The sequence below is a fragment of the Ranitomeya imitator genome, chromosome 5 (genome assembly GCF_032444005.1).
Source record: "Ranitomeya imitator isolate aRanImi1 chromosome 5, aRanImi1.pri, whole genome shotgun sequence".
Lineage (NCBI taxonomy): Eukaryota > Metazoa > Chordata > Amphibia > Anura > Dendrobatidae > Ranitomeya > Ranitomeya imitator.
Window position 1 is genome coordinate 459,279,491 of NC_091286.1, and position 11,594 is coordinate 459,291,084.

The 11,594-nt window shown below is 44.2% G+C and overlaps 1 protein-coding gene across 1 annotated transcript in view; it reads right to left on the bottom strand.

Moving 5' to 3' along the window:
- USP13 (ubiquitin specific peptidase 13) overlaps window positions 1–10,969 on the bottom strand; it is a 161,152-nt gene extending 150,183 nt beyond the window's left edge. The window contains exon 1 of the mRNA XM_069727263.1: window positions 10,799–10,969. Coding sequence (XP_069583364.1) covers window positions 10,799–10,951 — 153 coding nt within the window. The 5' untranslated portion in view covers window positions 10,952–10,969. The remainder of the gene's footprint in view (window positions 1–10,798) is intronic.
- Window positions 10,970–11,594: the final 625 nt, after the last annotated feature.

The following is an 11,594-nucleotide window of genomic DNA, read 5'->3' on the forward strand; positions in this document are numbered from 1 at the left end:
ACACCACAGTTGTGTCGCAGAATTTTACACAAGTGAAGAAAAAATAATTTACATTTTTACCACCAAGATTGTGCACTAGCCCCAAATTTTACCTTTTCATACTGAGAAATTGATTAAAATGGCACCAAAATGTGTTCCACAATATCTGCTGAATGTAGGAAGACCCAATATATATCTGTACAGTACTGCTTACTGCTTAGCCACACGGAGAGATTCTGGAGGAACAGAGCGCTAGTTGCCTCCTGGAGAACAGATTTTCCTAGAATAGTTGCGGACTTCATATACAGAGACCCCAAGTGCCAAGTGACCCCATTTTTGAAATTATAGCCCTTTGAGAGAATTTATCTAGGTGTAGTGACAATTTTGACTCCATGGATGACAATCTGCCATTGTAGTGACTATTACGTTATGCCCAGCTCATGCTTCTGGAGACATGCACCTGTAAGTTAGGCAGGCTCTCATCACTACAGAAATGCCAAACATGTGGATGCTAAATGTGGTTTACACACACGGTCGCTCAGAAGGGAGGGGGGGCACTTGGATTTGGGAGCGCAGAATTTGCTGAATTTCTTGCAAGCGGTGAGGAGCCATTTAGCTTTTCCAGAGCCTTTGTGCTACCAGTAAAGTGGAAGCCCCTATATTTCGGTTAACAGATGGCGGACCTGAATGGGGACTTGCTTTTTTTTATAGACTGAGTTGAAGCTTTTATTGGGAACATTTTACATAACATTTAGGATCACATTTATCAGGCTGTCTACACTGAGCACTTACTTTGTGGTTTCCATCTAAATCTCTGAGTGACGTGACAGATGAAACCCCTGAGGGATCCATTCACTATAATGAGGCAGCCCAGTCTCTATGGACTCGGTTTGGACTCTCTTCAGTATTGTCCTTTTCAGAAGTGCACAAAGCTGTGGTCAACCGCGCTTTTATGCATGCCTAAAAAGAACACCGGCAAATCACTGGTCCAATGGCGTCCACAGTGACTCCATCTGCCTCATTATAGGGGATCTCCCGACGGGGGTTCTGTCTGAATCGCGTATTTCAGAGATTTACAAGTGTAAGCGATTTAGAGGTGTAAGCGCTCAGCGCAGGATAAATGTGAGCATTACTGAGATCTTTGGGAAGCAGAATAAACAAATCAACAGCAAGTGAAGAATTGGTTTTATTTGTTTTTTTTACGCAGTATGCCATGCGGTATAAGTAATTAGATGACTTTATTCTTGGCGTCAGTGCGATTACAGCGATACCAGATTTATATCGGGTTTTTATGTTTGGCTGCTGTCACACACTAAAAGACGCTTTTTATCTCAAAAACTAGTTTTCGCGTCAGCATATTTAGACAACTGTATTTTTTGTATATTTCTGCTGATATTCATGTGACACCTGTTTTTTGCGGGACGAGTTGATGTTTTTATTGGCACCATTTTCGGGCACATGACATTTTTTGACGGCATTCTTTTCCAATTTTGGAGAGTTAGAATGAACAAAAACCATCAATTCAGCAATTGTTTTTTTTGGGGGTGGGGGTTTTAGCATTCCGTGTGTGGTAAAATTGATAAGGCAGCTTTATTCTTCAGGTCAGAACGATTACAGTGATACCCCCATTATCATCTTTTTTATGTTTTAGAGCTTTTACAGAATAAAAACTTTTATAGAAAAAAACAATTATTTTTGTATTGCTTTATTCTGAAAGTTTTAACTTTTTATTTTTATGCTGACAGAGCTCTATGGAGGCTTGTTTTTTGAGGGACAAGATGACGTTTTCAGCAGTACCATTCTTATTTACATTCGCATTTTATTGCATTTTTTTCTTTGGCGGTATGATAAAGCATAGTTTTTTTCCCCGTTTTTTTTTTTACAGTGTTCACTGAAGGGGTTAACTAGTGGGACAGTTTTATAGGTCGGATAGTTCTGGACACGGCAATACCAAATATGTGTACTTTTTTGTTTATTTTTTACAAATAAATGTATTTATTGGAATAATATTTTTTCTTTTTTTGTTTCTCTTTAATTGGGGATTTAAAAAAAATATTTTTACACTTTTTAATAACTTTTTTTTACATTGTCCCAGGATGGGACAGCACTGTATAGTAACAGATTGCTGATCTGACACTCTGCAATGCTTCTGCACACCAGGGCATTGGAGAAGCACCTGACAGGAAGGGGAGGAGGAGTGTCATCTTCTGCTCTTAGCAGGCGCTCACAACCCACCTTCTCTTCAGGACCCTGTGGCAGGGAAGTCACCATGGACACAATCAGCACATCGCGATTGCATCGCGTTGTGCTGATGGGAGCAGACGGAGAGATCACTCCCTGTACGATGCTCCTCGATGGTGTCGATTTTACTATTTACAGCAGCATCAGAGGGGTTAAATGTCCTCAATCGGTGCGGATTGTGGACATTTCTGCAGGGAGTCAGCTCTAATATAGAGTGGATACGCGCACCCAATCGCAGCGGTGCTCACCATGATGAGCCCATGCAATTGGAGCGCCGTACATGTACTGCTGTTTGCTGGAATGCAGCTCCCATGGAGACGTATATGTAAGGAGAATTTTAGGAAGGGGTTAACAGGTGTGTTCTGTCAGCATTAACCACCTGTATTTTTAGGCCAAAAGTCACACTCATGTGACTAGCTTCTCATACGTTTCTCTCAACAGAGCATTGAAAAAAGTGGATGAGAAGCTAGATGAACTTGCATAATTGTGATCACATGACAACCACTCAAACCAGCTAGCAGAGCCGAATCCTAACAGACTTTACATTACACACGGTTAGAATTCGGCAAGCTGCACTAAGACACAATGGTGGACACAGACAGAAAAGGGCCCTAATGCAAGAACAATACATGGGCTCTTTGCAGCCCAAGAGCTCAATTTAATGCATAATTCCACCTGCTTCGTAGATTAAAATACACCCCCTCTTGGGGCCCTGTACGGCCACACAGGTTGCACCAATGAGATGTCCACCTCTGCTAAGAGAAGTCACATAGCGGTTTCAGGTGTTTCAATAGGGTCAAGTGTCGTCCGTGGGCCACATGCGGCTCTTTAGCTGTTATGGTATGGCCTGGGACAACCAAAGGGCTTTATGCAGTGATGTCCTTCACCACACAGCCATCTTGCACCTCAGTTTCACTGATGTATCTATATCTTGATGATGCAGATACAAGTGAAGACAATGATGACACAGGGAGCCATCAGTTCCCTGTTCCATAATGGACCCTGTGCCTCTGAGATCACAGCAGGCATGAAGACCTCACTACATTGCGCCAGCAGTGTGTCAGTACACAGCACAAACTGGCGCTACACGGGAACTGTTACGCAAGTAGATTTAGTTTGCTTTTATATCATCCACCGGGGGAAGGGTGGGTGGAACATACTACTGTGTAAGCAGGTTGTGTGGGGACATAATACTGTACAAGAGTGGGTTAGGGGGCTGTTTGGAGACATCATTCTTAGAGGGTGTTGAGCACATGGTTGTGGATAGGATAGGATCTTGTCTTGCTCATGTCTCTAACGGGTCATCTCATGGTATAGGTCTGAGATTGGAAGGGTATGAGAGTCAGCAAGTTCCATGGCCTTAGCAAACTGTTACGCACGTGGTTGTGAAACAATTGTACCGAGGTCCGGGGAGAGCCTAGAGGGGCGTAACTAAGTAAACACCTTGTTCTTCAATAGAGCCCCTAAGGGTGTGGTTAGACTTGAACCCAAGTGGACACCAGTTGCTACAGGACAGACCCCCAAAGCTGCGGCAGCTGCCCCCCCACCCAAGGGGATAGGGAAGTAGGGCCAGCCAGCAACTGGTTAGCAGGATGTATGCAGCAGGTGGACAGATGCGGGATCAGGGACAAGCGAAACAGGTACAGGAACTGGTATGGGATTACTGGTGCAGGTAGGTACACAGGAACAGGAGAAGAATCAGTTGGATCAAGAACAGGACTAAACACAGGCAGGACGGGTGCAGGTATAGGTACAGCAGGGCGGACAGAATCAGGTTAGCAGAACCGACAGGGACACATACTGCAAAGCACAGGCACAAGAATCTTACAAATAGGTGCCAAGATATAGACTGGTAACTAAAGTTGCTAAGGCACCTCCCAATTGGTGTAGGTACCTTAAATATCAGACGTCTCCCAGCTATTGGCTGTGGATGTTTTTAGCAGCGCAACGCACTGATCCTTTAAGAGGCACATGCCGTAAGTATACTCCCAGGAGACTTGCTGTTTGTACGCAGGTCCTGGGAGGAAACAGACGCCGGGGGAGCGCAGACAGGTAAGTAAACACGTCGGCGTCCCTGCAGGGGGGGAAGGGGACACGTGCAGGGGTGCGGGTGCGATGCTAACAGTGGGGGGCTGAGTGGAAACCTAATAATACTGTGTAAGTGGGCTGTGTTGGGGCATAATACTGTGTAGAGCGGCATAATACTGTATGAGGGGCTGTGTGGTGATATACTGTGTGTGGAGACTGTGGGGCATCATATGTATTTGGTGCTGTTGATCAAAATACAAGGCCTGAATAACAAAATTAGTAAAATTTACTATTTGCTATAAACTTTACAAAAAGCATTAAATTATATGGTTTTGATTAGCTGCTACTGGCAAGACTTCAAATTACCAATAAGTCTTATTGCAACATATTAGCCGTAATAATTAGTCAACAGTCTTAATTACGCTCAGTATTAAGTGATAAAAAAATACAAAACAATAATAAGCGGAATTTATTATGACTAGTTGGTTCTCTCCTCCACGAAAGTCACAGAACATCATGTGGCCCCTTGTAAAAAATAATTACCCACTCCTGCTACAGATCAATACTATTAAAAAAAAATGTAGATCTGTCATTTTTTGTAAGAAACATTCTGTCCTTAAAGACATATGATCAGCCACAGACTATATCGGATACATGCTCAATCACTGGAAACCATTGAGAGAACACGTACGCGACCTACAGACGTCTATATAGGCATCATTTACCTGCTGAAACGGTTTCCAGAAAAATGGCACAGAACAAATACTCAAGCAGTGTATTACAAAAGCCAATTTAACAAAAAATAACTAAAACTTATGCAGAAGAACATACTGATGTTAACGGTAATCTGTGGGAAGGATTTAACAGGTTTGCCCTGGCATACTACAATGATGATGAATGAATATCCTTAGGACTGTGTGTCATGCCCCCCACTGACCAGCTGTTGTTAGCTCAGGTGGCGGATGGTTGTAAACACTGATCAGAGCTGGACAGCTCCATTCAATGTCTACCGGCTGCTGCCGAAAGCTGCAGGATCAGATCCTATTTAAAGAGCACCTGTCATCAGGATTATTGTTATTAAAGGGCTGGTCATAATGGCGCTGGCATACTGATTTAATAGATACCTTCAGTGAAGAAATCCGCAGCCTAATTTTTGCTAAATCATTAGACGTTTCGGATTCCTAAAATCTTTGTGAATCGGGGTGGGACTTAGTAGGGTCTTTGCCTCTGACATGGCCCCTCCGCTGTCTCTCGTGTATTTACCTCCTTCCTCATTCAATCTATGTGCTGGCGCCGTCCTAGTTGCAGGCAGCGCTTACACAGATTGATTTGGTGGCGTGCTTTAGAAAGATGGCACCAGTGGCACAATTTTATCGAAGACCACCCAAGGTCGATCTGCTCATGTGCTGCCACCGGCGCCGTTTTCCTGAAGACTGCCACCAAATCAATCTGGACAAGCGTTGCCCGTGGCCAGGACGGTGTCAGCGCAAAATTTAAGTGAGGAAAAAGCTAAAGACCGTAAAGACAGTGGAGGGGCCCAAGAAGAGCCAAAGACCCTACTTGCAGTCACTCCCCAATGCACAGATCCTACAGATTTCTTCACTGGAGGATTCTATTCCATAAGTATGACTGCATCATGATGCCCATACTTTAGCGTAACATGGATAATCCTGATGACACGTTCGCTTTAAGAGAATATAAGAGCAGATGTGCAGTTTTTGCGGGAACAGCCTATACACAGTGCCGAACTGGCAGGAGTAAATAATCGCAGATCTGCACTATTCTATAGTATAACACTGGGTCAAGTGCAATCCGATTTTTAAGGTTGCATATATTGTAGGAGAACAATACAAATGATCCGTCTCGTAGTAATCCAATGTTCAAGTACTTTCAAAAAAAAATCACGCTTTAACGGCTCATGCAGATTGGTCTGAAAGTGCATGGGGGATGTGTTGATGCACACAGAGGACTTTGAGCCCCACCCCCCCAATGCACTTTCAGGCTAACTTAAATACGAGTTTCAAACCTGATTTTTCAGCACTGACACCAGATTACTACAAAACAGGCAGCGTTTTTACTGTTATATTAGGACCTATCCAGGTATACCACTAGCCAGAGCACAGTCCTCTGAACCGCCTCCTACCTGCCAGGTGCCAGCATCCCTGTCGCCTCCTCGGATTAGCATGCATACGTTGTAACGGTGATGCCTACTAATCAGAAGAAGTGCCAGCTGGTAGAAAAGTGATTGCAGGGCTTTGGTCAAGTGGTCATTGACCACCAACATGGCTGCTGAATGGGTCCTGCACGTCTTCTTGCTCTACTCTAATTAGAGCCAATATACAGCTCTGGCAAAAATTAAGAGACCACTGCAAGATGTTCAGTTTGTCTGATTTTTCTCTCTATAGGTATATTTTTGAGTACCGTAATATATAAATTGTTCTTTAATTCTATAAACCATTGACATGTCTCCAAAGTTTATTTTCTGAAGAGAAATGATCAAAATAACAAAAAGATGCATTGCTTGCAGAACTCTAAATAATGCAAAGAAAAAAAAGATCATAATTATTTAGAAGCAACAATACTAATGTTTTAACTCAGGAGGAGTTCGGAAATCAATATTTTGTGGAATAACCATGATTTTTAATCACAGCTTTCATGCGTCTTGGCATGCTTTCCACCAGTCTTTCACACCGCTTTTGGGTGACCTTATGCCACTCCTGGTACAAAAATGTAAGCAGTTCTTTGTTTGATGGCTTGTGACTATCCATCATCCTCTTGATTACATTCAAGATGTTTTCAATGGGGTTCAGGTCTGGAGATTGGGCTGCCCATGACAGGGCTTTGATGTGGTGGTCCTTCATCCACACCTTGATTGACCTAGCTGTGTAGCATGGCGCATTGTCCTGCTGGAAAACCAGTCCTCAGAGTTGGGGAACATTGCCTGAGCAGAAGGAATCAACTGTTTTTCCAGGATAACCTTGTATGCGGCTTGATTCATACGTCCTTTGCAAAGAACTACCTTCCCAATTCCAGCCTTGCTGAAGCATCCCCAGATCATCACTGATCCTCCACCAAATTTCACAGTGGGTGCAAGACACTGTGGTTTATACACCTCTCAAGGTCTCTGTCTAACCATTAGACAACCAGATGTAGATCTGGGGATGCTTCACCAAGGTTGGAATTGGGCAGGTTAATCTTTGCGAAGGACGTATGAATCTAGCTGCATACAAGGTTATCCTGGAAAAACAGTTGATTCCTTCTGCTCAGCCAATGTTCCCCAACTCTGAGGACTGTTTTTTCCAGCAGGACAATGCACCATGCCACACAACTAGGTCAATCAAGGTGTGAATGAAGGACCTCCACATCAAATCCCTGTCATGGGCAGCCCACTCTCCAGACCTGAACCCCATTGAAAACCTCTGGAATGTAATCAAGAGGGAGATGGATAGTCACAAGCCATCAAACAAAGAAGAACTGCTTACATTTTTTGTACCAGGAGTGGCATAAGGTCACCCAAAAGCAGCGTGAAAGACTGGAGGAAAGCATGCCAAGACGCATGAAAGCTGAGATTAAAAATCATGGGTATTCCACAAAATATTGATTTCCGAACTCTTCCTGCGTTAAAACATTAGTATTGTTGTTTCTAAATGATTATAACTTGTTTTTTTCTATTATTTGAGGTCTGCAAGCAATGCATTTTTTTGTTTTTTTTTGACCATTTCTCATTTTTAGAAAATAAATACAAAATGTATTGCTTGGAACTTCGGAGACATGTTGTCAGTAGTTTATAGAATAAAAGAACTATTTACATTTTACTCAAAAATATACCTATAAAGAGAACAATCAGACAAACTGAACGTTTTGCAGTGGTCTCCTAATTTTTGCCAAAGCTGTAATTGGTGAATGTTCTCATGTAAGAGCCTATACTCTACGTGGTCCCTGGAGAACATATACAGCGTGATGACCCTCCAGAAGTAAAAGTTAGAATACATTCTGCCTCCTGAGATGGCTGGATTCCTCCGGGTGGGTAAACTGCAGCGTGACACTTGAGACCTGAAGAGTGCGGATATTAATAGCCGGTGCGGCAGCGTGATGAACGCCAGACAGCTGAGTCACTTGTAAAATGGACTTAGGAAGTTTAGAAGGCAACACTGATATGAAGAATACAATGTGTCCCTGTAACGTAAAGGCTCGGCCCACAAAACTAGGATTTTATCCAGGACATAGGGAAAAGTTCAACCAACCTATTATATGCTATGAAGGGTAGAATTTATGGGGCGTAGAACAAATTAAATAAAAAAAAAAAAAAAACTCCCCAAGGCATTAAAAAATGTTATGAAACGGTGAAAACTATCAAATCAAACCACTTTGGTGGTCCTCACGTGATGTCTGTGCCCAGGACTCAGACAGGAGAGAAGACCAGCTGCCATAGAGGACCACGAGGACACCGGACCGGGGCAATGGATATAGTTACCAGACTGCTGCCGAGGGCCAAGTTCCCACAATCAGATTTTCATGTTCCACATTTTCCGCACCAATTAGCTAAATTAAAAATAAACGCTTTTGGGTTTGTTTTTTTACCTGCGGATTTTCCTCAACTCATTCAGAACTGTTGGGAAAATCCATAAAGAAAAATGTAAAGCCCCCGGTCAATAAGAATAAGGGGGCTCATGGGAATATTGGACTTATGTATGTCAGTTATGTCAATTGTCTAATCATGTCTCTGAGATCATTAAGGGTTAATGAAGATTCATAGGCTCACCGGGGTGCTGGCCACATTTCAGGACCCAGGGAGATGGTTCTCCCGCAAAATCTGACTCGGGGGATTGGAGGATGAAGCAAGAAGGTGGGTTTTCTCCTGACCATATATAACCCGGGAAATTTCGGTCTGAAAATTGAAGCTTTTTTCCCTTTTTAGTCATATTCCGTCACATTGCTTTATGACAGCTCTTTAATGGCGGGTTATGATTCTTAATAAATGGACTGAATAATCGGCTTCAGTCAGTTAAAGACAGAGCAGTTATTGGATCTAATTTGTAATGGATTGATTCATTTATTTCGTTTTCGTAATAAAGCTTTGCGGGCAGTTTTTATGCGACTTTCTGTATGTCTTATTATATATAGGCTCAGTACATATATTCCCATGCATACGTACTGCAGTAAGGATTACATGTTGTGGATTTTAGCACAGCGGGTCGGCTTACACAGTGCACAATAAAGAATAACCCACCGGGCAGGAGATTTCTGTAAATCCCATCTATTTGCTGGAACTGTAAGACGTTGCATTTTGTGCGCAGCATCAAAACCCCATTGTGGAACCTTCATCTAAGACTACTACGTCATCCGAGAGAATCTGGACCATTATGGGATCACACTGAGCAGAGTGTGATCAGAACCAGTGTCTCCATTCTGTCAGTCCATGAAAATCTGACTGCACTCTGATGGCATCCGAGTGGAGTCTGATGGTTTCCACCAACTCACTGATTCGCAAGGGCAAGTGTGATCCTATAAATCGGATCCAACAGCGATGTCCACCCCACCTTAAGATTGGTTCCTCCAGATTTGTACACCGTCATGTCTAATATCTGTTGTTTTAAGATTTATTATAAATGAAATAAATCTTATCGGAGAAGTCTGCTCCTTTCTCCTCTAGGACGGATTCTTCACTCAATCTATGAGATAGGAAATAATAATTGGTGCTTTTAAGATTTGATGGAGCTAACGGCAAATCCAGAGGCGGCGTCCTGCTGCAGGGTCTCCTGAAGAGACGGCTCTCCATAGAACCTTATGGGCACCGACTGCCACCTCAGGAACGGACCGAGAACGGAGAACAAAGAAGGCGGATATGTCTGAGATGGCTCGCAACACTTCTTACTTCAGGTGCACTGATGAAATTAAATAATAATTATGTCTATACAGAATCAAAAAGAATCGGACGCTGATTCCTGCAGCGACTTCATACCTGGCGCTTAGGAAAAGGCCAACAGTGACGAATAAAGGGCTGAAAGCGGTTTTGGCCCATTACACACCAGCTATGGCTACTCTTTAGGATTCTGACACACTGGCATCTCTACACATTATGGAAAACATATACTAAATAAAAAAAGATTAGAAATGTTCTCACATACAAGCTCAGCATCCAAAAAGAATTCTGTATATTATTAATGAGGCCGCGGACAGACATCATCCGCACGCTGACACCCCTGCGGGGGGAATAGTCTCCGCACCTCTTCAGTAACATCATATACGCTGTTGCTATTGGCAACTTTACCGATTGTCACACCAGAAGCTTCAGGGTCCAACAATGGGGAGATCTCATGGTGAAAAACAAACTTTATGACAAATATCACCTCGTCACTATGGTAACAGAGCGACCCTTCCATAGTACTAACCCTACACGGTACCGGAGGACGATCTCCCTGTGGAGCAGAGATGTCAGCGCGGGGGCTGATCGGCAGCATCGCCGGGGACCACGGAGGATCGTGTCACGTGTAGGGATCGCCGCGATCTCCCCTGCGGGCAGCCCACCCGGAGCCCCCCACTCACTCACAGGGGAGTCATAGGAGAAGGCGCACTCCGTCTTGTAGACCCTGTCCCCTGACTTGGGCACCCTGATGGAGGGCATGTAAGGCACAAGCAGCTCTCCCAGGTCAGCAGCCATCTTCACATTCCTGCAGCGACTCTGCGGCCGCGTCCCGGCCATGGAGGCAGGATGGATGGAGGCAGAATGGAGGCAGGATGGATGGAGGCAGAATGGAGGCAGGATGGATGGAGGCAGAATGGAGGCAGGACGGACCGGGCTACTCTAGTCCAATGGCAGATGCCAGCGGCCCCGGGGCCAGAGGAGGGAGCAGCCGGGCGGCTATTTATAGAGGGGCCTGGGTGACGGACACTTGTCTGCCGGGTGCAGGCGGTCACATTAACCAGCGCCAGCCCGGGCGCATGTGACCACAGACAACACGGTGACGCAGAAGCAGGGGGGATTACAGTCCTAAAATGTGGCCCTTGTGAGCAAAAAAGAATGACTACAGAGGCAACGCTTCTGATGGAAAACCTCCTGTGTAGTATCGTACTAGAAACGCAGTGTGTGACCGCAGCCCGGCGGACAGGAGCCATGGAAGTCTCCCCCCCTCTGCAGCTCTTATTGACACCGCGTTATGCGAGTCTGAAATCCGCAACCTGTCAATTTCTCTTGAGGTAAAATTGTTTTATTTGTGGATTTTCCTCATAGACTTGAGTGATATGAGGTAAATTTGCAGGTAAAAAATATATTTTCTGCAGAGGAAACGCACTAAAACACATTACACAGCCTGTCATCCGTAACATTACTATTGGCCTTCAAGGCA